General features: G+C 49.3%; 1 protein-coding gene across 3 annotated transcripts in view; it reads right to left on the bottom strand.

Annotated features, from left to right (window-relative positions):
• Nucleotides 1-26,420, bottom strand: part of RIPOR3 (RIPOR family member 3) — a 40,548-nt gene extending 14,128 nt beyond the window's left edge. The window contains exons 1-10 of one of the 3 annotated variants that reach the window (XM_041478460.1): nucleotides 26,298-26,420; nucleotides 8,601-8,728; nucleotides 5,504-5,650; nucleotides 3,347-3,425; nucleotides 2,949-2,972; nucleotides 2,767-2,820; nucleotides 1,942-2,091; nucleotides 1,268-1,331; nucleotides 879-922; nucleotides 148-273 (exon numbers count right to left, since the gene is read on the bottom strand). In XM_041478460.1, coding sequence (XP_041334394.1) covers nucleotides 148-273; nucleotides 879-922; nucleotides 1,268-1,331; nucleotides 1,942-2,091; nucleotides 2,767-2,820; nucleotides 2,949-2,972; nucleotides 3,347-3,425; nucleotides 5,504-5,650; nucleotides 8,601-8,701 — 789 coding nt within the window. In that variant the 5' untranslated portion in view covers nucleotides 8,702-8,728; nucleotides 26,298-26,420. Of the gene's footprint in view, nucleotides 1-147; nucleotides 274-878; nucleotides 923-1,267; nucleotides 1,332-1,941; nucleotides 2,092-2,766; nucleotides 2,821-2,948; nucleotides 2,973-3,346; nucleotides 3,426-5,503; nucleotides 5,651-8,600; nucleotides 8,729-26,297 lie in introns of those variants that run through there. The other 2 variants (XM_041478461.1, XM_041478462.1) reach the window with 2 other exon arrangements.
• Between the last annotated feature and the right edge of the window lie 233 nt (nucleotides 26,421-26,653).

The following is a 26,653-nucleotide window of genomic DNA, read 5'->3' as shown; positions in this document are numbered from 1 at the left end:
GGCCCTTCAGTAGGCAGAGCATGGACTAACTGCCATTTTTTACACAGTTAGAAAAATAAAATTATCTAAGAATTTTGGTAACCCAAGAGGGAAGTAGCAGGAGACCTGTTAACCCACTGCTTCCAATCCAACCATTATACACCACACCTTGATTTCAAACTTCTCGTGCAGATTGGGTATAAAAATCTTTTCTTCCTCGTCCCAGGTTTGGCTGTCATCAGTCTCAATTTTGCCTCTCAGCCTCCATTTCTGGCGCCCCAGTCGCACGAACACCTGCAAAGCACAGAGGCAAGAGGGTGTTGGGCCAGCATGTCCCAGACCATTCCCTTCAGCCCACAGAACAAAGCCATTCCCTTGCCCACTGGACCCTGGATAGAGCAGAAAACCAGAGACAGGAATGGGGGAGCAGCTTTTAACCCCTGAAAAGCACCCAAAGGCACTGGGGAAGAGCCCAGAGCACACTGCCCTGCAGCTGGGGTGCTGCTGAGGCACTGAATTCACTGCTGGAATTCCCTGGGAAAGGTGAGGACAGGAGAGCAGCCGGGGAGACACTGGCTGCATTCACATCATGCCAAGGGCAAGCTTCCAGGAAACAGGCAGCCCCTGCTATTTGATTCCAGGGCAGCTCTGAAGGCCAGGCCTGGCAGCTGGTTTGGTAGGCAATCTCTGGCATCATTTAAACCCTGCCATAACACCCAGATCACATCCAGCCCCCTCTGCCCCTGCCCAGGGCACAGTGAGTGTGCCAATGCTCTCCTGACAGCAGAGCCTGGCGTGGCACAGCCTGCCTCCTGCTCTCCTCCTGCACCTCCCACCCCGTGCTCCACTGCTCCCACCCCAGGGAAAAGGACAAAATGCACAAAAGTTGCATACTGCACCTCATACTGATCTCCTGGGCAGAGACGAGCAAAGCCCACCAGCCCTGGAAGAGAAGGAAACTCCCAATGTTTGCAGAGCTTTACAAAGCCCCCCAAGAGCTCAGCCTGCAGTAAACCCAGTGACCCTCTGGGGAACATCCCTCTGCACCACCAGCCCAGCACACTCTGAAAAGGACAGCATTTAACTGAGCTGAAAAAGAAAGCTTTGTATTGGAGTCTAGGATACCACGGCAGCTCTGTTTTATGGCACTGGGGCAAAACCAGAATTCTGTGCAAGGTCTCTCTGAATAACTGGACTCTCAGAGGGTCAAATTGCCACCCAGAAACCCCAGAGCCATGAATCAGTGAAATCCCAAATCGGTGAACGAGGAAAGGAGAAAGGAGCCTACCTTTCATCTTCACATGGAACTCTCCCAAGTGCACCTCCAGAGCCCCCTCTATGAAGCACATGTCCTGGAAGAAAGGCTGCCATCACCAGCACTGCAGAGCAGCTGCTTCCCCACACATGCTATTTCTTTTAAAGGACTTCATTTCCCTCATGTTTTTTCAAAGGGCACACAAACATTTTCACCAGTAAAGGCAGATAAAAGTAAAGTGAATGGATTCTGTACAACAGAAGATTTTCCACAGAAGAGTGGAATTCCTTGACTCAACACTGTCAGTTACCCTCCATTACAGGTTTTGTAAAAACAGCACAGCTTATTCCTTCAATTGTCATCCCACACTTCCAGTGGAAGTCACAAGAGACCCAAGCACCAAGGGTTCTTCATACCATGTACAATGTATTTTTCATACCAAGCACAGGGCACTCTCCATGCCAGGCATGGTGTATTTTTCATACCATGCACAGGGCATTTCCCATGCCAGGCACAGTGTATTTTTCATACCATGTACAATGTATTTTTCATACCAAGCACAGGGCACTCTCCATGCCAGGCACAGGGCACTTCATTCCCCCACGCTGGGTTTTTAACCCCCACCATGAAGAAAAGCCAGCAGCAGCTCCCAGTACAAGTCTGTGGAGGAGCAGGCAGGGCTGTTAGGAGTGTGAAGGATCTCCTACCTCTGTGCACTCCTGGACGTTCTTGTAGAGCTCCACCAGGCTCTCCCTGGAGGCTTTGGTGGCAGGGGACAGGGAGAAGGCTTGTTTCATGTTGGTGGCCCCGTCCCGCAGCCTGCACTGGATGCAGTAAGCTTCATAGAGCTCTTCTACCTTTGGAACGTGGGAAAGAAGGCACTGGAGTTACCCTGGCATGGTTCAGGAGTTTTGGGAAGGAACATCACCAGAGTTTCCTGGCAAAAAACCCAACAACCAACGCAGATCCCTCTGTCAGAGCTCTGCAGGATCTGCACTCCTGCATTTTGCAGTTTGCTCCTCGACAGCCCATGCTCTTTCCAGGAGCACAACCAGCTCTGCTGTTTCCAGAGTAGAAGACAAGAAGCAGAGTACCACTTTGCCCACAAAAATTGCAGAGGAGGAAACCAGTTCCCTGAAGACAGCCTGAAAGCCCTGCAGTGCTGGCAGTGCCAGAGGAGGGGCTCAGCCCCTGGAAGTCCTGGCAGGCACAGAACTGCCCTGTGGCCCCTTGGGAAGGGGGGAGAGCACCACAGGCTTCCCAGAGCAGCATTTTCTGAATAAACTGGCAGAAAATACAAACTGGTTTCACAGGAAAACTCAGGTTGGGCTGTGCCAACATTCAGCCTGAATAGAGCCATTCAGGGAAATAAATAAATAAAAATCCCCTCCTGCTGTAAAAAGAGTGGCTGCAGCTTTCAGCAAGTCCCCAGCAGTCTCCCCTTCAGATGGCCATAATCAGAGTGTTTTCCACGTGGATGGATCCCTCACAAAGCAGTGGGAGCCCCACAGGTACACTGTATAAACCCTTACCTTGCTGATGTGAAACTCCAATTTCCTGATGTATCTCTCCACAGAGCGGATTTGCTTTCCAGGAGGGCAGAGAGAGAGAAAGGGATGTAAGAAACTATTTCCCAAATGTGTCATTGAAGAAAATCAGAAAATCAGCCATTTTCTCTGTTCACAACATTCCAGCCCATCCCCAACAGCCTTACCTTATCCAGGTCGTAGTAGAAAGCCTGAAAGAGAAATGGCACAGGCTGAGGAGGAGAGCACTGGATTTGCACCACCAATGAGACTCTCACAGGTGCTGCAAGACTCACCAGGAGCATCCAGATTTACACTCAATGAACATTACACTCAATGAAACACTGGGCAGTGGGCAGACACGAGGAGATACAGCCCAGTAAGGGAACACCACCTGAAGGGCACTGCTGGCATTGGAAATGAGAAGTTTCAAGGTAAATTCTCACACCTGGGACATTTGTGACCGTGCTGCTTTGCTGGATCCCACCCCAGTGTTTGAACTGGACAGTCCCTGGGAGTCCCGGGTGGGAGAAGGCACCTGCTCCTGTGATCTTTATTTCAGTATTTAACACAGAAACCACCTTACCAATCTAGAGTTCCTCTTTGTGTCTTTGTGCCGCCCAGAGAGATAATCCAGCTCAGCCTGATGTGCTTCCAGGTATTCACTGGAGGGAGAGGAAGCCCATGTTAGACCCTGGGGCATCATCAGAGGCTCCTTGGGGAGGTGCTTCAGCAGAACATCACAGGCCATGGGGAGGAGAGTATCAAGCTCTAAGCCACTCACAAAGCACAGATCTGCCTCTCAGGCTTCTCTGACCGCTCCTAGCTGACCCTTTCCTGTGAGGCACAGAAAGGTTCATCTGCTCAGTGCCTGAGGAGGAGGAGGAGGCCACAACCAGCCCCAGCTCAGGGAGGCAGAGCCTCCCTCCCCATGGAGCCCTGCACGCCCAGCCCAGCTTAGAAACCCTGCCCAGGTAAGGGGCAGATGCTGCCCAGGCTTCAGCAAACACAGCTGAAGGCTGTGTTAAGGCAATTCTTAATCCTTTTTCCAGGATGAGATCTGTTTTGCAAGGTGTGAAGCACTAGGTGCCAGCTGGCTTCTCCAGAGCTGCTTGCATGCATGGGCTGTGCCTTTGGACTTTCCACAGAGCCTGCAGCCCTCTCAGCTGGGACTCCTCCAACTCTGCTTTTAACACACAGCAGACTTAGGTAACTTTTTCCTCCAGCGTTTAAAAGGGACCAGAATCACCTGGTAAACACTACATTCTTAGACACAGTCTCCAAGCAGTCAAAATAACTTCATTTTAGACAGCTACACTTCCTCACATTCGCTTTGATGCATTTCATTTTCTTGCTGCTCCAAAAGCAGCTCCCCCAAGACATCCCACGTCTCCAGCACTCAGCTGCAGCTTCCAGCACCTGCCCAGGAACAGCCCAGGGCTGGAGGGAAAAGCATGCACTCACCTTTCAGAAAAGCTTCATCACTTTTAGCTTTAAGGGTGTTAAAGTTATCAGCTTGATGGAATGGCAGCCACATGGTTAACAGAATAAAGAGGTATTTTCTACAGCTATAAAGAAACAGGCACGTAAAATATGTTCTGTACTGAGAGCTCAAGTCACTCCAGCACCGAGTGGACTCAGTCTGCATTTACTTAAAATTTGGCCTCTGCATTGCTATTTGATACAGCTGTGTTCTGTAGGTTGCTCAGTCAATTAGGCACCACTCACTGCTGGCAGCAGGCTGATCATGTGGCACTCATGCAAAACTGGGAACAAATTCTGACCCACTTTATAGCTTCTCCTCCCTAAGCTCAGATAAATTCTCAGCTCTGCAAAAACATTTGGTTTCCTTGTTTCTTTTAAATCTGAATCCTCTAATAAGGCATTGGTAGATATTTTTAGGGCGAAGACTTCATAGTGTTTTATTGGACTAAAAACGTGACACAAGTGACTTTATAAAGTGTTACTCCAGGGCATTTGATGTCCTTTGCTTAAGGAGACAAACTATGACCAAAATGAGTGCAGTAGCAAAATGTGGAGCAGAAGGAGCTGGCAGGAGGCTGCCAGCACAGAGAGCTGCAGGGCTCACAAATCCAGGGAAGGGGATTTTATCTTCTGAGAGCAGCTGCAGGCTGTAAATGAAGTTCCTGTGATAACAGACTCAGAACATTCTGGAGAATAAAAAAGCTGAAGTTTTCAGGTGAACCTGCTTAGACCTTTGCCTCACAAGGCACCCAGAGATCACAGAGTTATTTTGAACTTCTGAGTTTAATTCTTTCAAGAGAGGGAGAAAGAAAATAAAGAAAAAAAAAAAGAAAAAAGACCCCTCCTAGAACAGCTGACTCTGTAATTAGTTCAGTAATTAGCACAAGGAGAACTGAAGTGCTTGATGAGCCAGGCTCCCCACTCTGCCTTGGCAGGGCACAGCCTCACTTTCAGACTGGGTTTTAAGTCATCTTTTTGAGCTAAAGCAAACCCCACAGAGCTCCCTGTCCAGAAGCTTTGTGCCAATCTGTGCCCAGGTGTGGCCGTGCCATGCCCACCGTGCTGCCAGGAGATGGGCAGTGCCACTGGCACTGTTCAACCAGGAGCTGGCACAGAGCCTGAGCCTGCAAGGGGCCAGCAGGGAGTGAAATGCATTTCCCAGTGCTCAGGGATGCCAGATGGAGGCAGAGCACAGTGCCACACACACCTCAGCAGCACCACCAGGGAGGGCAAATCACAATATTGAAAAAGTCCTTACTTAAGTCCTTTCTTCAAAGCTTCAAAAATTTTCTTCACCTGCAGTGGCTTTGGATCCCAGATGAGTGCCCCCTTCTGCAGGGAATTGTAGGCCTTGGGGGGCTTCAGTGACATCCTGGACCTCACTGAGCTTCTGCTGAGGGACTTGCTGCAGGAAGAGAAGGAAACTCAAGAAAGGTGCAAAGCCTGGGAGCCCAGAGCTGCCTGAGGCATCCTCAGGGGACAGTTCACCATCCCAAACACACTCACTGAACACCCCCACGCTCCTGGGCACCTGGGAGCAGCGGGCAGAAAGAGCAACCCCAGAGTGCTGGCCCTGTGTGCCAGCAGGGCAGGGCTGTCCCCAGCCTGGGTCACCTCAGAGCCACCCCGGGAGCCCTGCTGACCCCCTGTGACCCCCTCTGACATCCAGCCAACAAACTGTGACTGCTCAGGGTCCCAGGGCAAAGCTCCCCTACACAGCCTCCACAAGCTGCTGCTTCCTGCCCTCACCATCCATTCAAACCACGGCTCAGAGCACTACCCAGTTTCCAAAAGCCAGGTCCACACAAAATATAATTATCAAGGGTTTTTTTTAGCATCTAACAGCTCAGCTAATTACTTTTCAAAGCAACTGCAAAGTCAAAATTAAATGTTGTTTCTACCAGAAGTTGCCCACTTTTTTATTAGAGATTTTTGTGCCACCCTAAGGAGTTAGAACACCCTGAACCATCAGTTGGAAACACCTTTGAAGCAGAAAATGAGCTCTCTGCAAATAATTCCTGCCTGGCTTCCCTCTCTCCAAATCCTCCCCTAAGTCTTGGCTATTTTTACATAGGTTTGTTAATAATCCCTCTAAGTAAAGCCTCTAAAATAACATTACCTGCAGAAGTTTCCCATCTCCCAGAGCAAGCCAGACCAGCCAGTTGCTCTCTGAAAAGCTTTCCACCTTCTCTACAATTTCCATCCTAAATTCTCCTCACCTGGAGGAATTATGAGCTCCATCAGGCTCAACAGTTCCCCCCTGGCTGCTTTCAGTTCCAGGCTTTAGCTGAGGCTTGAGGAGATTTTTGTGCTGGTGATTCCAGCCAGGCCCAGCACACCTGAGAGCTGTCCCTATTAGAGAAGCCTTTGAGCACCTTCTTTAATTATCCTTGTCCTAAATTCCCACTTAACTGCAGTTTTTAACAGCTGTTCTGCAAAAGATCTGATAAACTAGGGGTTGCCAAACATTGCTGGATACTTAATTTCTTCACACCACTGATTATCTTGGGTTTTTATGCTGCTTTAATTAACCAAACCATTTGGAGCTGAGGTTACCTACAACAAGGAACATAACTGTTAAATTAGAACCTCACATTAATATCACTTTGCTATGATAATGTATCTTTTGGAATTCCATTTAAAGTGAGAGACTTTCAAAGGGATAACACTGGAAGGGGCAGTCTGACCAATAAGAGCAGCTGAAAGTCTCCTAGAATGCTCATTGCTTAAAATTCTTTCATGCTAAGAAGAAATAGCATCTAATTCCAAGCTCTAGAGTACTCTAATTAGCAAGACACCAAATAGAAGAGACAAGATGATTTTGTTTTGAAATTAAAACCTCAAATACTCCTGGGTTTTGTTTCATTGTGGAATTTACCTCCAGATTTTTGGAGTGCAGACCCTAAATCCTGGAGGTGACTTCCCCTGTCCAGCACCTCAGTCCTGCACACAGGGAGCTGGGATTGCCCACTCTCTGCAGCCCATCTGAGCACTGGTGTTCATCCCATTTCCATGCATTTCATACAAAAGTGAAGGAGCTGACATGGCCTGCAGGGCCAGTAGCTAAAAGCTGGATGTTCTCATGCTGCTTTCCCTTGTGAACCTGGTAATTTCAGGATCAGATTTCCCACTTTACAGATAACAGTAATAACATTTACTTCCTGTGGAGACTCTGGTGGGGAAATAATACAAAATCGTGTCTGACTGAGAGACCCAAGGGGAAGTTGCTGAAGAAAAGCAAAAGTATATTTAGCATCTGCACAAGAATGTCCATGTGGGCCTGATTTGTGTCTCATCCTTGGACAGACCTTGCACAGGGCCCCTGCGAGCTCCTGCTGAGCTGTGCAGCAGTGCCTGGGGGAGAGATAACTTAGGAAAGGGTGATTCAAAACCTTCTGGTCTGTGCCAGGGCAGGCTCTCATGTTCACTGGGCTGTGACTGAGTGTCTAGGACAGAAATCTTCCCTATTGCAGTGATTCCTGAACAAAACTGTGTCCCAACACTCAAATAATGAAAAACAACATCCTAGAAGGGCACAAAGAGAGGCACTTGGTCAGGAAAGCTTTGCAGCTAGGAGGACAGCCCTAAGGATGTGTGAATTATTGTGTCTGCAGCACTGGGACCCTGCTGGGCTGTGCCTGCTGCAGGAACAGCTGCTCAGCACTGCTCCTGGTGTGTCCTTTCCTGCAGGGAATGCTGCTCTGACTGCAGCTCCAGCCTGTCTGCACCGTCCTCTGACAGAGCTTTCTGTACAGTCTGACAGAGCTTTCTGTACAGTCTGACAGAGCTTTCCTGTACAGTCTGACAGAGCTTTCCTGTACAGTCTGACAGAGCTTTTCCATACAGTTTGACAAAGCCTTTCTATACAGTCTGAAGAGCTTTCCATACAGTCTGACAGAGCTTTTCTATACAGTCTGACAGAGCTTTCCTGTACAGTCTGACAGAGCTTTCTATACAGTCTGACAGAGCTTTCCTGTACAGTCTGACAGAGCTTTCTATACAGTCTGACAGAGCTTTCCTGTACAGTCTGACAGAGCTTTCCATACAGTCTGTTATACAATCTAACAGTTAGATTTCTAACTCTTTTCTATACAATCTGACAGAGCTTTTCTGTACAGTCTGATAGAATTTTTCTGTACAGTCTGACAAAGCTTTCCATACAGTCTGACAGAGCCTTTCTGTACAGTCTGACAGAGTTTTTCTACACAGAGTGTGGTGCCAAAGCAGCACTGTGTTTCTCCTTTCCCTGATGTTCAGAAGGTGAATCCCAGAGATCCTTGGAGGGAATTGTGCCTTGTTTTCTCTCCTTGGAGCCTGCCCGTGGCGGCAGTGCCAGCAGCCCCTGTGTCACTCACCCCAGCTTCCTGCTCTGCACGGTGCTGAACCCGGTGAAGGAGCAGCTCCTGCTGATGCCACCGCTGTCCCCAGGGGACACGAAGGTGAGCTTCACCGACATGGCTCTGCTCAGCGGGTCTGCTGCCTCCTGCAACACAACACACAAAGAGATGAGGCCAGACCTTCCCGGCGTTCTCGTGCTGCTGCGGGCAAGTGGAAAGTCAAAACAACACACAGCGGAATAAATTGGAAAAAAAGGCTTGTCTGCAATTCACGTTTCCTGTGCTGCCATCCACGGTGCAATTAATAAAGGATTGAATGGTCTAAAATGAAATCTCTCATGCCCTCTTCGATTTCTGATTGATTTTACAAACTCGCTATGCAAAAGCCAGAATAGCCTCAACTCTGAGGCTCTCTGCATTTCTGACTTTTTAAAAACCCTGTAATTGTCCCAGTGCTCCAGGAGTGGGGGCCAACCTGTGCATTTCCAAACCAGGGTGGATGCCAGAACAATACTTAAGCTCCAGACTCAGCTGGGTCCCAAAAGCAGCTCCTTGCATCTGTGCAGAGCCACGCTGCACTCAGTGGTGGGGTTGGCTGCGTGCTGCTCAAGCCCAAGGCAGAAGTCTGGTTCCAGCAGTAAATTTCAGGTTCATGCTCCTCCTCTGGCAGGGTTTCTCTTGGATTGCTCTCTTGTTTTCCATCAGTCAAACTCTTTTGCTTTGTGGAGAATTGTGTTCTCTGCCATATGTCTACAGAATCCAAGTCCCAATATAAGTAACAGACATATCCTTCAAAGCAGCTGTAGAAAATCACCCAGACAGTTCATATACAGAAAAATTCCCTTCCTTTCCCCCTCAAGCTGGTGTAATGTAAACACCCCAAGTGAGTAAATCCGGGTATAACAAAAAGCTGGAGGATGTCTTAGGAGGGAGAAGTACAAAGTCCAGGAAGGAGCTCTGAATGCTCCCTGCTCAGGTTTGTCCCCATCACAGAATGTGCTGTGAGGAGCACCCCGAGTCCATCACTGGGTGCTGGGGAGCAGCTCTGCCCTCAGCCTGGAGCCTGCCAGGAGCCCTGGAGCCTGCCAGGAGCCCTGGAGCCTGCCAGGAGCCCTGGGGCTTGGCCACCACCAGCCCAGAGGGTCGGTGCAAGGCTCTTCCCTGGCCCTGCACTGACGTGGAGAGCAAACTCCTCCCTGCCTGCCAGGGCTGCCTGCAAAGAGCTGCTCAGTTCATCCCTGGGGGTTTCAGAGTGTTTTGCTAATTCTGGGCCAGTCTACAAGCACGGGGAGTTACTGCCAGGGACCAGGCTTTGGGGACCCAAAGCAGGGACAAAAGCTGTCCTGCATTTCCAGGAGCAGACATCCTGCCTCTTCAGGAGAAGCCTCTCATCTTTCCCTGGGCTGGGTTTAAAACTCCCAGCTCCTTGCCTGTTCTGTGGGCTGTGCCAGGCTCAGGAAAACACCTGGGAAAAGCAGGCAGAGCCCTGCAGAGCAAGCTGTGACAATGATCACAGAGCCAACCTGCTCTGTTATCAACCTGCTGAGCAAGCAAAGAGGGGCTGGGCATGGCCAGGCCAGAGGAGCAGAGCCCGTGGGACTCCAGAGCCTCAGGAGGACCCACAGAAATCTGTCACACAAAATTCAGGTGCCTCTCCCCCAGCCTTAATCAAACCATACGGCACTTAATTGTCGTGCTTTGAAAAGATCCCCCTCAGCACCCTTCATCAGAGCTCAGACTTGCATCATATCTCAGCTGAAGTTTCAAAATATTTTCCATCCTTCCCTCTAGATTTCAGATGTTTGTAAGTCTGTGAACTGTCACCCCATCAAAAGGATCATTAGCCTGAAGAAAGCATGCAACTTACTGAAAAATGTAATTGCATAACAAGCTGTTAAAGGAAGAAATAAAAGGAATAGCCTTGTGGTTATTGACCACATCCCTCATCAAGGCTAAGCCAGATTCCCAGGATCTATTTTTCAGCTCTTTAACCTGGGAAATTCAGTTCATGGGTATAAGGGAGGAGGAAAGAGCAGCTGCTCTAAAGCCTGCCTAACATGACTCTGAAAGCCTTGGGAGCACACAGATATGGAACAAGGCAGACCCTTGGCAGGCAACAGAAAGGGGGAAATTATGAGAAGACTCCTGAAGTAAAAGCTGTGGCACTGAGCTCTAGATGTGAAGGACTCTGTGGGAAATGAACAGACCCCCAAAACTCTGAAACTGCCCAGATTGCCTGGATCTGACCACGTGTTTGTAAATGCAGTGTAATTCTGGATTTCCAGGAGATGCACTGCTGCCATTCATGCCTTGGCCCTCACATGGGCATGGCCAAAATCCTGTCAGCCCCTCTGGGGTGGTTTGCTTTCTGCAAGTGCCCAAGGCCACTGCCCCTGCCCTGTCCTGCCCCAACGCACTGCCCCTCTCAAAAGCAGCCCACAAGCACATCCTCCACCTCCCTGGGAATGAAGAGAATTTAAATAAAGCACCATTCAAGGGGTTATTGCTTCAAAATAATGCCAGCAAAGTCAGTGCCTCCTGATACCCCCCTGCACATGGATTTTTCCTGGTGACCCAGAAATCCTATGGCTCATTTCACACTCCTGAGCAGAGGACCATAAGCTGGATGTCAATAAAGCATTTTATTTGTAAGAAAGACTTATAAATGCAGTTGTTTAAACAGAGGGTTTGCTAGCTGGAGTGTCTGTATAAAAGTGCTGAGCTACACAAGTGCCCCTGAGAAAAAGCATCTGGACCCATCTCCAACTCTACCCTCCCTTTAGGGGAGACATAAATCAGGTAAGGACCCTGACAAAGCTCAGCTCAAATCTGCCTCCCAACCTGAAACCTCTGCTGTGCAGCCAGAGTGTCCAAACCCCATAAAACCAGGATTGTGCCCCGGGGAGCAGAGGAACCTCCTCCCTTTCACTCTTGCCCAGGAGCAGCAAGGTGAGCACAGCAGTGAGCCAGGGCTGCACATGCAGAATAAAGCAGAATAAAGGAGTTTATTGCCAGGGGCAGCTGGAACCCCAACCTGCTGGAAGGGCCACAGGGTCTGGAGAAGGCTTGACAAAGCTGGTGAGCCTGGGCACAGCTCCCAGCTGCCAGGGACCCTGGCTGGGGTGCTTCAACACGGGGGATTTGTGCAATTCGGGGCTCAGAAATGCATCTTGCAGTCAAAGCAGAATTTTTTCAGATTAAATTTGTGTGGCCCTGTCTCAGGGGTCTGTGTGCCAGGACAGATTTTGGTGTGTCCAAGTGTCCTGGCAGCCAGGACACACAAGCTGCCCCTTCTGCTCCTCTCTCTGAGGCTCCTCAAGCCAAATGACCTTCCCCTCCTACAAACAAAATCATGGTGTCTGTTTGTGTTTGTGGCTAAGCTTTTCCAGCCCTGCTCACATCTTTAATTGTTTCTGGGCACAATGGTTTCAACAGTTTTGTGAGGAAAATATGACTCACCGACTTGCAAAACGTTTCTGCTGGTGTTTTGTGCTCTAAATGAGTGGCCATGATTTTGTGTTGGCCTCTCTGAGAGGTGAATCCCTGCTAGAGGAGAGAGTTCATGTTTCCCTAAAGTTTGTGATGCTCCAGCTGGGAGCAGTGGGTAGGAGACACTTTCTCCTGGCTGTGTTTGTGCCCAAGCTGCTCCAGCTGCTCTTGGTGGGCCCTGGGCAGGCTCAGAGCTCACCCGTGGGCAGCCCTGCTCTTCGCTGGCACCACTGAAGCCAGGCTGAAATCAAATTATTGTCACTGTAGAAATAATTACTGCCAGACATCAGCTGCTCATGACTTCAGGGCCTGAGGCTCACCCTTGAGACTGTTTTGTGATCAGGACAACCTGCCTTCCACTGCCTGGGCAGACCTTCTCCTTGTGCCTTCGGACCCTTGTTGTTTTTGTACACAATTGCGTTTGTAAATATTGCACTCGCTTTGCTTGGAAGGACAAGAGAGTGATTTTATCTTCTAGCTGTGGGAAGCAAAGAGAGTTCATTTCATTTTGTACTGTCACAACATCATACTTCATTCAGGATCTGGGAAGCCCAGCAGTTTACTGGAGGGACTGGAGCCTTCCTGCTGAAATTGGGGCTCAGATCTGTCCTGTCAGGAGACCCCCGTGCACAGCCGAGCACATAAGTTTGTGGCAGAGTTGCCACCTGGAATTTAAGTCTTCTACAGCGTGGTTTTATAAAATTCCCTTCATGGCAGCCAAACAAAGGTGACAGTGGGCTGTGCTGGTTCTGCAGCACCTCTGCTGAGACCCAGCTTTGAGAGCACAGAACCAAAACCAGCAGGGATTCAGTAGATGAACATTTAGGGCCTTCAGAGACCTTCCCTGGACTTTAGAGATGTGATTCCAACTTATCATCAGCTGTTTCAAAAAAAAGCCAGTCAGAGCTGCTAGGTTTCCATTCTGCTTCCCTGAATGTATTACAAATTCTAACAGAATAACAGCTTTGCTGCTGGAATTCCATCAGGATCAGGGTTTTAGCTGAAAGAAATATACACTGCAAGCACTCCGTGGGTGAAAAGACAACCCTAGCATAATTACACCCAAAAGCTTTATCTTTAAGACTGATTTTACAAGCTGGGCTATGTTTGCCTACATCACATTGATGTAATCACAGGTATTTTTCTCCCTGCTTGTTTCCAAACCCGGGGGCAGTGCCTTTAACTGCCCCTCCTGGGGGCTGCTGAGGGGGGCTACCACAGCTGACAGTGGCGTTTGTCTTTTGTGATTCTGATCAAGAAAAAAGTCAGATTGCCCCCCTGGAGTGCAGCCCTGCCAAAGCCTCAGGGCTGCTCTGGCCTGACCCAGGGAGGTTCTGGGATTTCTGCCCCTGCCTTGGACTCGGCAGGGCTGGCCATGGAAAGCACCCAGAGCACAGAATGAGGGGTGAGAGGGGCAGGCTCAGCCCTGGGATGGGTGAAGCAGCACTGGCGTGACCCCGGGGCAAGGCTGGGGCTGAATCCCCTGGGAAAATCCACCCTGAGTTCCATCTCTGCTCTCCAGCATTCCTCAGGAAAACCATTGACCTCAGGAGCAATGTCTACTGTGCTGCATAAACATTCCAAATTTATCATTCAGGCCCCTTACGTTTCAAGTGGTTTTGCTCAGCTGTTTGACAAACATTCTATTTATACAGCTATGGGCAGAACTAAGGAAAATTATCTTTCAAAAGAAGAAAAGTAATTTGAATTAGGGACACACGCAGTGCCCTTGATCTCAGAACACTTCTCAAAATGGGTATTTTAACCCAAACAGGGATCTTTTCTTCAGACAAACCCAGGCTGTGGCAAGAACTCCCAGCACCAGCATTCCCAGCAGAATCAGAGCAGGTCTGGTGCAGTTCCTCCAGCAGGGATTGTGACCTGGGAGCTGCTGTGAGCTGAGCTGCCCTGCACACAGGGGAGAGCTCTGCAGGCACAGCCACGGGAGATGTGTGCTAGGGATGGAGCTCTATCTGCTAAAACAGGCTGCTGGAAGGGACAGAAGGGACACCAACAGCTTCCACCCATTCACCAGGCATTCCTGCTGGGTTCAGACTGAGCAACATGAGCAATTACATCACAGCTTTGCTCTGGATGGAAGCTTTTGCTCCCCTGTGTGGCTGCACATGTTCCGCAGAACTGCCTGGCCTGAGCCTGTTTGACTCAGATTGTGAGATGGGCCCTTCACTCTGCACCAAACTCAACATCTGTCAGGTCGTGTTCTGAAAATGCCAAATGGTTCAGGAATATAATCCCCACTCTCATGGGTACTTCAGGCTCTTAAGAGCTACTCCAATTGATTTTTAATAAGAGTTACATTCAGAGCTTGCTTTGTTTAGAAAGACAGGACTTCGGTGTGTGACTAGTTCTGGTACTTCTGCAAATTTCACCTATGCAGATTCAGCTCTTGAACATATATTTAAATACTGCACATCTGACATTCTTTCCTCCAGCCATACTTGGGCCATTGAAAGAAAATCAGATAAACAGCTTTGATCCAAGTTATTTCTTTGCTCATGAGGCCCTCCCAAAGCTTCTTGCCAGCTTCTGGAAATGGCATTCTGGAGTGCAGGCAGCAATAAATCTGACTGTCACAGGTAGTGCTCTCAGCCAGCCTGTCCCGTGCTGGGGTCAGCTCTGATGGCCCCATTTCTGGGGCTTCTTTGAACACAGGACTCACATTTCAAGTCCAGGGCGAGCTGCTTTCCGAGCAGCACCCCAAATGTTCCTGTGTTTCCAATCACTTTCCATCTCAGCACGCAGCTCCAAGTTCTGCTCTCGGTGGCAGCGTGCACATCCAGAGGAAATTAATCAGCCATTTATTCCAGATTCCCAGCAGATTCCGGCAGCAGGAGCTGGCCTGACCCAGATAGTGACCTGGAAATGATTTTCCAAGACACGGTGCCGTGGCCTCTCGGTGCCTCCCAGCAGCAGCAGCGGCTGCCAGGGAGCCCTGGGGGAGCTCAGCATGGCTGAGCCCTTTCCCTGATGGAAATGTGGGAGTCCCAGCTGGCTGTGCTCCCCTCTGTGGCCTTTTGGAGCCAGAAAAGCTGCAGTGAGTGCCCCTGGCGCGGTGCTGTGCCCCCTGCTCTGTGCTCACTCCCCAGGGGCTGGGAGCCCTCTGCCTTCCCTGCTGGGGGGCACAGCACAATTCCCCCATTTCCAGCTGGCTCAGGAGCACGGGCCTGCCTGGTTTCAGTTTCCAGCTGGCTGACACACTGCAGGGCTGCACTCCAGGCAGGTGGAGCTGCCAGGCTGGCCCCCGAGCTGCCAGACCTGCAGGGCCAGCTCAGCCTGCCTGGAGACACTCCAGCTCCCAAAGCCCAGCCTGGCTCCCAAACCCCTGCCAGGCACGGCAGTCTGCAAGGATGCACAGGCTCCTGTGCTTGGGACAAAGCAAAACTTGCTTGGCACTGAATCCCACCAGCTCTGGCCTTGAGAGATTCCTCCTCATCAATGATGAGCCCCAAGGACCCTCCCTGTGCCACACAGACCCCACTGTGCCACACAGACCCTGCTGTGCCACACAGACCTCACTGTGCCACACAGACCCCACTGTGCCACACAGACCCTGCTGTGCCACACAGACCTCACTGTGCCACACAGACCCCACTGTGCCACACAGACCCCACATCCCTGTGCCACACAGACCCCGCTGTCCCTGTGCCACACAGACCCTGCTGTGCCACACAGACCCCACATCCACTGTGCCACACAGACCCCACTGTGCCACACAGACCCCAGTGTGCCACACAGACCCCAGTGTCCCTGTGCCACACAGACCCCAGTGTGCCACACAGACCCCACATCCCTGTGCCACACAGACCCCAGTGTCCCTGTGCCACACAGACCCCACATCCCTGTGCCACACAGACCCCACATCCCTGTGCCACACAGACCCCAGTGTCCCTGGTTTCCCCAGCCTGTGCCTCGGTGTGTGCTACAAACTCTCATCAGGTGTGGTCCTGTCTCCAGCCAGCCTGCCCATGCTGGAGCCATCTCCAGGTTCATTATGACACAAGGAAGGTCCCTGATCTCAGCCTTAGGGCTGTGGAAAGTCCCAAGGCTAAGTTTCAATGGCAGCACCACGATGGACAGATAAATGCTTTGATTATGCCACTGGGAAGGGTGTTTAACCAAATCAAATTACAAACTTCCAGCAGGAGCGAGGGCTGGTGTCCAACAGCATGTCATTTGTTATCTCCAAAACCTGAATTCTGTGAATCACAGCGTCCTGGTGCTCCTGGAGTGGGACACACCCTGTGTCATTTACCTGTCTGACCAGGAAAACTGTCTCTTTTCTAGGAATTGAACCATCCAGCCACTTCCTGTGGCAACCATGGCTTATTCCCCTAAACGTTACCAAGATAATCCTGTGCCACAGAAATAAAGAAGGTTGGGATCAGTATCCCAAAGAACACTGGAAAAAGAGGAAAAGTATATAAAATTTCTTAGAAGAGAGAAATAGAAGGGACAAAAGGTTTATGCTTTAAAGCCAAATATTTACTTGTGGAAAAACCCAAGAACTTTGAATGGATGTGGGTATATCTGTACTTTTCCCTTCACTTCTTACCAGTTCCTAATACAAATGCTCTGACATTCATGGCCCACATTTTTTACACTCTTATTTTCTGCTTTTATTTGGTTTGGGCTTCTTTTTAATGAGGTGAACTTTGCACAGCCCAGCTCTAGCTCCTATAAAATCTGTGTCTTAATTGGCCAGATTGAGTGACTTTTCTGTGGAGAGAAAAAGCCCCCATCCCAAGCACACGGCCGTACTTGGAAGCAGATGTCTCACCCCCTTCAAGCTGAGCTCACGAGGACAGCAGTGGGCTCAGGAAACTCCTGTCCAGCTCTTGCCTCTGGAATCATGGAAAGAGTGCTGCAAAGGCTGGTGCTTCCACAGAAGGGAAGGGGAGGAGGATGGGGATTCCTCCAGGAGGAAAATTGCACTGAGGCACTTGCCCCCCACAGCCCTGCTCACCCCAAAACCATTTCTAGGAGCAGGGAGCAGGATGCCCCAGGGGAAGGGATCTGCTCTGACCCCTCTGAGCCTGTCCAGAGCCCAGGGCTGCCTCTGGTCACCTCTGCATTCAGCAGCTCTGAGGGGACTCTCAATTGCTCCTCCCAAGGCTTCTGGAAAACACAAAGCAGACCAATTCTTGAGGATCAGGGGCTGTGAAAACCATAACTTCTGACAGGAATCTGACTTAACAAGAGCACTTTTTAAACTAACTCTGCCCAGCAGTGTGTTTTTGGAATACACAGAGTCCCCTGCTGCTAGTTCAGAAGGAGATCAGATTTTGAGGAGCATCACTCCTCTGCCCAGTCTCGCTCCCTCAGAGCCACTGGGAGCACTGCCATCACTTCAGAGATGATCAACGAGACCTTGGAGGTCATGACCTGGCACTCAGGCTGGAAAAATACATAAGTGTGGCTTTTTTTTTCTTTTTTAGAAAAGATGCATCAGATTCTCCCTCTGGTGCCTAGCTTAAGCTTCTTTAAAACAATGATTCTTGATTTGTTTTGATGTGCTCTTCATCAGCCCTTCCCCTGCAGTGTGGAGCAGGTCCCTTGCACTGAGCCACAGCAGCAAAAAGGAATCTTCTGCTGAATAAACTCTTGTGAGACACAGTCATTACATGCAGAGGAAACTGGGTTTAGTGGGGCCCTGGTTCCCTTGGGGACTCCCATAATATAAATTATTAATAATAAAAATAAACATTGGCTAGCTTGAACTTCTCTTCATTCCCTTAGAGCTTATTTTTGTGATGGAATTAGCTAAATAAAGCCCACTTAAAAGAATGTTTAATTGCAAACTATCCAAGGAAAACAAAATGGAACTAATTGGTTCTTAGATATTAAACATTCAAAAGGAGATGGCTTTGGAAACAGCTGAAAGACTAATGTGCATTAGGACACAAATAGTGCTGAGAGCAGCTGAGGAAAATGCAGTCTAAACTGGACTACATCTACTTTTAAACCAGATATTCAAGTTTAGTCAGTCTGGCCCTGCCTAGAAGAAAGCTTTGGATTGTTTCAAACCTAAACAGAATTACAGCAACACTCTCTGGAAAGTTATAAAATCAGAGGGGGCAAACTTGTGTAGTGACTTCTGGGCATCACCTACCCAGGAAACTCCACAAAACCCGCAGGGACTGCTGCCCCTTAAATCTGCTCCAGCCTAAAGAAGACACCCCAGCAAGGGCTGTTTCACGTGGCTTTTCTGAAGTTGTTCTCCTGCAAGTCTGCCAGGGAGAGCTCCCCACAGCAGCTCTGAGAGCTCATCTGCAGCGAGGGTGGCTGTGCTTGAGCCTGGCTGAGCCCTGCCTGCCAGGGTGTGCAAATGGGAAGGGTCTGTCTGGTGAAAACTCTCTTTTCACACTCATTAGAAGTTAAATAACTGCCACACTTATTTCAGGAGTGTTTCAGCAAGACTGGGAAGCGATGGCTCTAACGTGACTGAAATTTGCACACAAGAAAAAGACCCTCTACACTGAAAGGGAGCAAGAGGTAGATAAGTCATAACAAGAACCATACAGCAAAGACAATTTAAACAATTAATGGTGGCAGAAGAATGTTTCTCTGGAGGAGCAGTGCGCCACGGAATCAGGCTGGTGCTCGGCCACTGAAGGGGCACTGTCTCATCAGCAACATGTTTACTTTGCCACTTATCAGTGACTGACAGTGCCAGTGCCGAGGCCTCTGCCAGAGATAACAAATTCCTGGAAATGTCAGGGCCCCCAGAGCACCCAGCCCGAGCACACCAGAGCTGCTCCCTGGAAGGAAAAGGCAGACACAACTGGAAGTGCTAAGCAGAAGTTGCTCAGCAGGATCAGTCAAGATCAAACCACTTCAACATTTAGGCCAAAAGCTAATGTAATTTAAGGTCCCTTGAAATGTTATGAATACCATCAACAAACACGGCAAGAGTCACTCATGAAAATGCATTTCAGCTTTGTGCACAAGAAAATCCATCAGCTCTCTGTCTCAGACTTCTTCAAAGACTCTGAACCCAATTGTTTGTTCCCTGAGGACCCAAAGCTTTTACTGCAACTAACACATCTGCTTAGTGTTTCCTATTTTTCAGCATCACAAGGAGTTTTTCTTAGACCTTGGACTGGTTTACTCAGCATCTATGGGCCAGTGATCTTCTGAACTCCCACTGGGGATCCTCCAGAGCTGCCCTGGACAGGGCACAGAGCAGGGACCTGGCACAAAAGCACCCTTGGGTTATCTCCCAAATTCAGAAATGCCCATTCAGGTAGAAAACATACTGACAAGGGATTCCAGCAATACAGTAATGCAGAGCCAGGCCCAAATCCAGACTGACACAGTTACAGCAGCAGGGCAGGCAGTGCTCAGTGTCCTGACAGAACCGTGCAGTTCTGCTCCGTATGACTTGGCTTCCTCAAGCAGATATTTTACAAGAAAATACAGTTTTACTGTACTGTAAACATAATTTGGCAATTAGAGGTCAAATTATCCTCACTTATTGCTCTAAATGAAACTAAAAGTAGTCAAATTCCCACATACACACACGGGGAAAGATTCATCATGTGTTACTACAGCTCTGGGGAAAACAGCACAGAAAGGATGTCTGGACTGGAGACCTGCCCAGAAGATGCAGTGTGTGTTCTCATCCAGAGCCTTCTCCTGCAGAGCATGTTCTCCTTACAGTTGTGGTTTTGTTTTTGAAGAACCCAAGCTCAAGCAATTTTGAGATACTTTGCATTGCCATTTAAATGTTTTGCACTTCTGCTGTTTGTTTGCAGGCAGCTGGGATGCCCAAACTGATTTTGTAAGGTTATTTAAATTCTTCTTTATTTGTTAACAAATTATGTTGTTGCACAACACATTGGCATGTGAACCCTTCAGAAAAAGGGAGAGGCACAGCTCGGCCCCAGTGGAATTAGGAAGGAGCTCCAATGACCTCAGCAGAGTTACACAAAGGGCAGCTCTATTGTCCCACTGAAGGAACATTTCTGTATGTCAGGGCTCTTCAGAGGGGCCTCACCTTCCAGGTCAGTGTCTGGGGCTCCATTTCAGACAACAGTGACACCTTTCCATCCATCTGGGCATTAGAGCTGCACTAACAGCCCCAAGAAACGTGCAGTTACATGTACAGCAAACTGACAGAACGCTGTGTGTTACTGCAGGACCCAAACCAGGCATTTCCACACGTGATCCACTCACTGTAAATGCTCTTCTCTTCTCTGCCATTCTAAAAACCAGGTCACTAACTTGCTACAAACCACTTGCCTTCAAAACTTCAGCAAAGCCACTGAGCTTTCTGTCCAGATCAAGTCTCAGCCACATGCCCTGGGCTGCAGTGCTGGCTCACACAGCTGCACTGGGAATATCCCTTTGGAAAAGCCTGGCCTGCTATTTTAACTTTACAGAGCTCATCAAACAAAATCCTTCCTTACAATCTGGAGAAATCTTCGAAACTCTCTTTGTGAAATTTCAATTACGTAGTGGAAACATCTCAGAAATCCAGTGCCCAGGGAAGGGGAAGGTTATGGAGGTGCTGTTTCCTCTGCGCTAGTAAAAGCACAAACCTATTCACACCAACATTAAAGCAGAAACATTCAGATTTTAAAGCACACTGAGGCCTTGGAATTGCTTCCCTGTTTATCTGTTCAGGCCCAGTATTGGAAAATTATATTTCCCTCTTCAAGCCTGTAGCAATTTCAATAATAAAACAGAGGTTATGTAAGTGCAGAGAATTATGGAACAATGTAAGTGGAAAGTACATCGTTTTAAAATTCATTTCAATAACTCAAATACAGCTGAACTGACATTATTCACACTTTCCAGTCTTAGTCAATACTGGACTGAAACCAAACACAAGACATTTCAAGCCCAAAGGAGGTTTTTAAGAAAATTACAAGCACCTATATTTCCAGTTTACAATGCCTGTCTGGGAAAGCTCCACTGCCTAAGGAAACAGCAAGCTGCCTTCTCAGGGGATCAAAGAGCAGAGATGTGAACTCATCAAGGGCAGCCCTGGATGGGGCTGTGAGCACAAGGGCTGGCTGCATGCAGGGAGCTCCCAGAGCAGACAGCTGGCTGCAGGGCTGCAGGGCTGCAGGGCTGCACAGCCCCAGCCACGCTTCCACCGTGCTCAGCTCTGACCTGGGCACACACAAACTCCAGCCCCAGCTCTGCGTTCCACACCCAGCGCTGGAGCTGTGCCTGGAGCAGGAATGCAAGAGAGAAATGAGTTTCTTATCGGCCTGGCAGATCTTGGAGGGTGATGTGGATGCCTGTGGAGCTGCCAGGACTCCGGTGTGGGACATGGCATGCAGCCTAGCTGCAGAGCTCCCAGGCTGCAATCCAGGGCTCTGGCAGGACACTTGGAATAAGGTACAACTGCTTTCTAAAGCACAAGAGACTGCTCCTGACTCAGGGATACCTGGATGTGTTTCTGTCAGAAAGAATTTTCATCAAAGGAGAAGTGAAGATCCCAGATTTGTACGGGAATGAGTAAAAAAAGGGAATAAATTGTGCATTTCCAGACTCAGGGGCAGTTGAAAGTCTGGCTATAAGAAAATAGATTTAATAATCATAACTCTCACAGAGGGGAATGCTAAACACACAAATAAGGACAGGAGGTTTCTCAGGATAACCCTGTGTGTCCATTCCCTGCCAAACCATGGGCAGCATCGTGCATACAACTGCATATGGCAAACCTTTCCATCACTCCAAAGAGACCCAAACTTCTCCTTGGCTTTTGGTAAGATAAACCAGTTATGGCTCTTTCAGTTCCACAGCCAGCAGTATTTCAAAACGTGCAGGGACAAAGACCTCCCAAATGCATGAAGCACAAAGAGCTGTGGAAACAAGGCTCTTTATGTCTGGATTGTGGCCTTTTTAAAATTTTGCCAGGGCTGGGACCCTCCTGGATGTTCCTCTCGTTACTGTTCCCAAACAGAATGCAAACCTGCAGGATAAAGCAGTTATGCTGTGGTCAAAAATGTCAAAGGGACATGTTAAGCTAATTCACATTGCATTTTGTTCAGAATTTTTCATAGTATTATTCATGTTATTTTCATAACAGCTGAGAAAAGAATGTGTTGAATAGAGCATCCACTGGTTTGAGAAAAAGAAATGCTAGCTAAAATCAAGGGCTTTGGCTACTTTAAGGCTTCCTAGGCAAAATTAAATCAAAATATTTCCTGTAAACATTCCCTCTTTTCATCAGCATGTCAGTTTTAGTAAGGAGAATGTGATCCTAATTCTCAGCATCCAAATCTGGGATAACTATAAAGTCAAATGTTTTCTCCCTTTCACAGAAACAACTGTGACTGGAAATATTTTGCAAAGCATGTTGCAAGTGGAGGTAAGTAAATCAGCTAGCACACAGCACATTTTTAAAGGAAAAAAGTTTCTAAAAATGAATCAGGATTTAATAAAAAATGTCTCTGAGGTACATAAGTCATGCCCATAATAGAATATTTTTCAATTTTCAACCCTGTATAGAGAATTTTAAACCAATAGCAGATGTACCAAACAAAAGCAAAACTGTCCCTCATTCTCTGCTGTGCACACACATGGATAGAAACAGGGAAACCAAGGAGAGGCTCTCAAACATTTTCCACAAGAAAGACAATTTGCTCACAATTCCTTCTCCCTTTAAATTGTTTCTGTGGCAACACATCTGGTGCTGTAATTCTGGGCCAGAGCATTAACTATCCTGCAAGAAGAAAGTGATGTTGTTGTTCTGTCTGCAAGAAGGTGGAGCAGAGAGGGATCCGTGAGCAGGTCACCCCTGCTGCCTCCCCAGGCACTCACAGCATCACCTGGGGATATTTATGCAGAGCTTAAACTGCAATTTTAAAGCATTTCAACAATGGTTAAAGAAAATTCTCATGGTAAACACGGTCTATAAGCCAGGGTTTTTGAAATAAAATGATGAGTGCTTTGCTACTGCTGTTCCTACCGTGTGAAATAAAGAAATGATCCAGCTGAGAGGAGCAAGGTTCATCCCCTAATCATAAACACAGCATGCAATGGGGCCAGACTGATGTTGGTCTCCTCTCCAGCACTGCACAACCCTGCTGTGTCATCACCATTCCACACCTGACCTGCAGGAGCACGCGAGGCCAAAGCCCCTCAAGGGTCTGTAACACTCAGCTGCCCCAGGAAGAGCAGCCACCCCTCCCAGAATCCCAGAATCACCAAGGTTGGAAATCCCTCCAGAACACCAAATCCAAGCTGTGCCCCATCCCCACCTTGTCCCCAGCCCAGGGCTCTGAGTGGCACCTCCAGGAATTCCTGGGACACCTCCAGGGATGGGCACTCCAAACCTCCCTGAGCACTCTTCCAGTGAAAACATTCTTCCCAAAACATGCAGCCCTTCAAGCTGTTGAGGACCAATAGATTTTACATTATGGAAACAATGGAAGTAGATTTTTGCTACTTCTTCAAGCAGATCAGGGATGGATTCATGGAAAGAACATATTGAATGAGCAATAAAATGTCACTGACACAGTTACTGTCCCAGTAATGATTGCATATGTTCTCCATAAAATAGTTTTTATTATTTAATTTGAAGCAGCTAAATTCACATCTAGAGCAGCTACATATGAATCTGTTTGCTAACTACACTTAGGGTATTTCTGTTTTAATAACAAGATCATCTCAGTGTTCTGATCTTTTGAATTACTGGTGATTAAATGCCTTGTCTGTCTGAAAACCAAGTTTTTGCCCTAAAAAGTTGAACTGAATAAAAACAATAGTTTTCAGGCTTTCTATCTTTGAAGACATACTGGTTTAAAGCAGTCTGTCCTCAGGGAGAATAAACTGGCAGCAGAAATGGAAAAGTTGGAAAAAGTGGCTAAAACCTGGTATTTCATAAATATGTATGTCCCTTTTGTGCTTCTGGAGGCAGCGTCCGAGGACGGGAACTGCAGCCAGGGCCCCGAGCACCTGTAGCCATTAAAGGCTGGCTGATGTCCTTTGCACAACTCCTGTCTGGAATTCTGGATTGTCACCAGCCCATCACCTTCCAAAATCCAGTGCTGGCCAACAACAGTCTGGACAATTCAACTCTGTCTGCTCCCTCTTTCTCAGCCTTTTGGCTGAGATCAACTGTGCAGATTCAAATAATATTAAAACCTACTATTTTACACAAATTATCTCTTTCAGTTCCAGTCTTTCTATTTATTTCATCCAAATGGAACAAATTAATAACTCTTCTGAGACAGTTCCCCCTCCCTTGCTTTATCTTGGATAAGTTTTTATACCCAGAACCCCTGCCTGGTGCTGGTGCTCTGTAACCCCCCATTGTCACTCCTCAGACCCCTGAGAGACACGAGGATCACAATGGGGATCACAACTTTCCCCTCCCCACAGACTGAGCCTGCTTTCCCTTTCTAGCCAGAGTGGCTCTAGTCCATTTCTCAGACTCTTTATGGGGATACTGCAAAGGAGCATTTGTGAAGGAATTAATTAGCTTGGAAGGGAGTAAAGTGGCATTGGTGGATGTGCTGTTACAGGATCCCAGCTCCCTGCCTGCGTTGCTCCACAGGATCCCAGGGCTGGGGAGAACATTGTGGAGCAGCTGTGCAGCTGTTCTTTGTCCTGGCAGAAGGAAACCACCCCATCCTTGCCCTGTCCCCTGGGAATCCATTACATAACTCCCTTCTGGCCTGCCTCTCCCCAGCCTGCCCGTGCTGCTGACAGAACCCCCCTGCAGCTCCTGCCTGCCTCCAGCACGGAGCCCTGGCTCAGGATGGGGAGCTGCCAGCTCAGGGAAGCCCTTCCACTCCCCCAGAGGGTATCCAGGCTCTGACTGAAGGAGAATGCTGCCAGGTTAATGTGCTCCACCAGCTCACACGTGTTGCATCTCTCTCCACACCTGGGGCATAAAGAGGCTGTGCCTGCCACTCCACGACAGCTCCAGCCCATTTTGGCAGGGTCTGTGCAGTTTTTCCTGCGCTGCTGCACGTGGTGCTTGTGTCAGTCACTGTGCAGGATTCAGAGCAGCAGCAGGGAAGGGATGAACTGCATGACACAGGAACACAACAGAGAGGAGCTCCTCCCTGCACACTCCTTCAGCCACAGCATCCTTGGGGAGCCTCTCCGTTCAACATGCAATATTCCCTCAGACATATTTTGCACTGTTTACTACCCTTGGAAATGATCTTCCTCTGCTTTCCTTGTTTTTAATTAAGGACTTTCCAATAGGTGTAATTCCTATTTTGCAGCTGTGAAAACGCAGGTATGGACAGATTAAGTCTTGATCCCAGCAACGGAAATGACTGAATCAAGAGTTTGAGTACTGGTGCTAGTTCAATACTCAAGAAATGGCTCCAGAAATATATAACCTTATTTTTCAAACTCTTTCAAGTTTTGGTTGATTAACAGCTCTACTCCCATATGGCCCAACTTATTTAAAACACTTTTTAAAAGGGGAAATTAAACTCTGTCTGAATCAAAATGTAACTGGGCTGTGACCCAAAACCTCAACTTGTATTTACTCGAATAAGCAATAAAAAAAAAGAAGGCAAATAAAATGTAATCTTTGCACAAAGAGAGTTAACCAAAACACAACCAGCTCATGCCACAACACCTCCAAAAGGCAAACGCTACGGGATGGCATAAACCTCATCCTGCTCCTCTCACTGTTCCACCTGCCCCAGCCAGGTGCGGTCCTGCCGGGGCTCCGGGGTGTTTCCTGCCGGGAATGCCTTCACCCCGGACAGAAAGCTACCGAGCCTCGCTGCGCGGCTGCAGCTCTGCAGGAGCCTCGGCATCCTTTGAGGCTTGCCCACTTACGGACGCTCGCCTGCCCCGCAGGTGACCGCATCCCCCCTCAGGTGACCGCATCCCCCCGGAGGTGACCGCATCCCCCCGGAGGTGACCGCATCCCCCCTCAGGTGACCGTATCCCCCTCAGGTGACCGTATTCCCCTCAGGTGACCGCATCCCCCGGAGGTGACCGCATCCCCCGGAGGTGACCGCATCCCCCCGGAGGTGACCGCATCCCCCAGAGGTGACCGCATCCCCCGCAGGTGACCGTATTCCCCTCAGGTGACCGCATCCCCCCGGAGGTGACCGTATCCCCCTCAGGTAACGCATCCCGGCTCAGGTGTCCGTGTCCCCGCCAGGTGATGTCCCCTGCCGGCACCGCAGCTCTCCCCTGCGGGCGAAGAGGGTGCCTCGCTGCCCCCAGCCCCGCTCCGTGCCCAGGGGTGCCCAGGTGTGCCCTGTGCCCTACCTGTGCCCCACCTGCGCTCGGGCCGGCGGGCGCGGAGCGCGGCTCGGCTCCGCTGCCGTGGCGGCTGTCGCGGCTGTCGCGGCTGTCGCGGCTGCTGTCGCGGCTGTCGCGGAGGGTGCGGGCGGCCGGGAGGGCCGGGACAGCCGCCGCTTATCGCGGCTTATCGCCGCTTATCGCCGCCCAGCCGGGCTCCGCTTCCAGGAAGCCGCGGCTCCGGAGCGCTCGCTTGCCGCTGGATGCCGAGGGCTCCGTGCCGCTCGCTGCTTCCCTCCGCTCCCCTCCCTCCCTCCTTCCCTCCCTCCTTCCCTCCCTCCCTCTCTCCCTCGCTCCCCCTCCGACCCCCCTGGCGCTGGCAG

This window comes from Pyrgilauda ruficollis, unplaced genomic scaffold (genome assembly GCF_017590135.1).
Source record: "Pyrgilauda ruficollis isolate IOZ18807 unplaced genomic scaffold, ASM1759013v1 scaffold45, whole genome shotgun sequence".
In the NCBI taxonomy this organism is placed as follows: domain Eukaryota; kingdom Metazoa; phylum Chordata; class Aves; order Passeriformes; family Passeridae; genus Pyrgilauda; species Pyrgilauda ruficollis.
The sequence above is the reverse complement of the archived record's forward strand: the minus strand, read 5'-3'. Positions and strand labels throughout refer to the sequence as shown.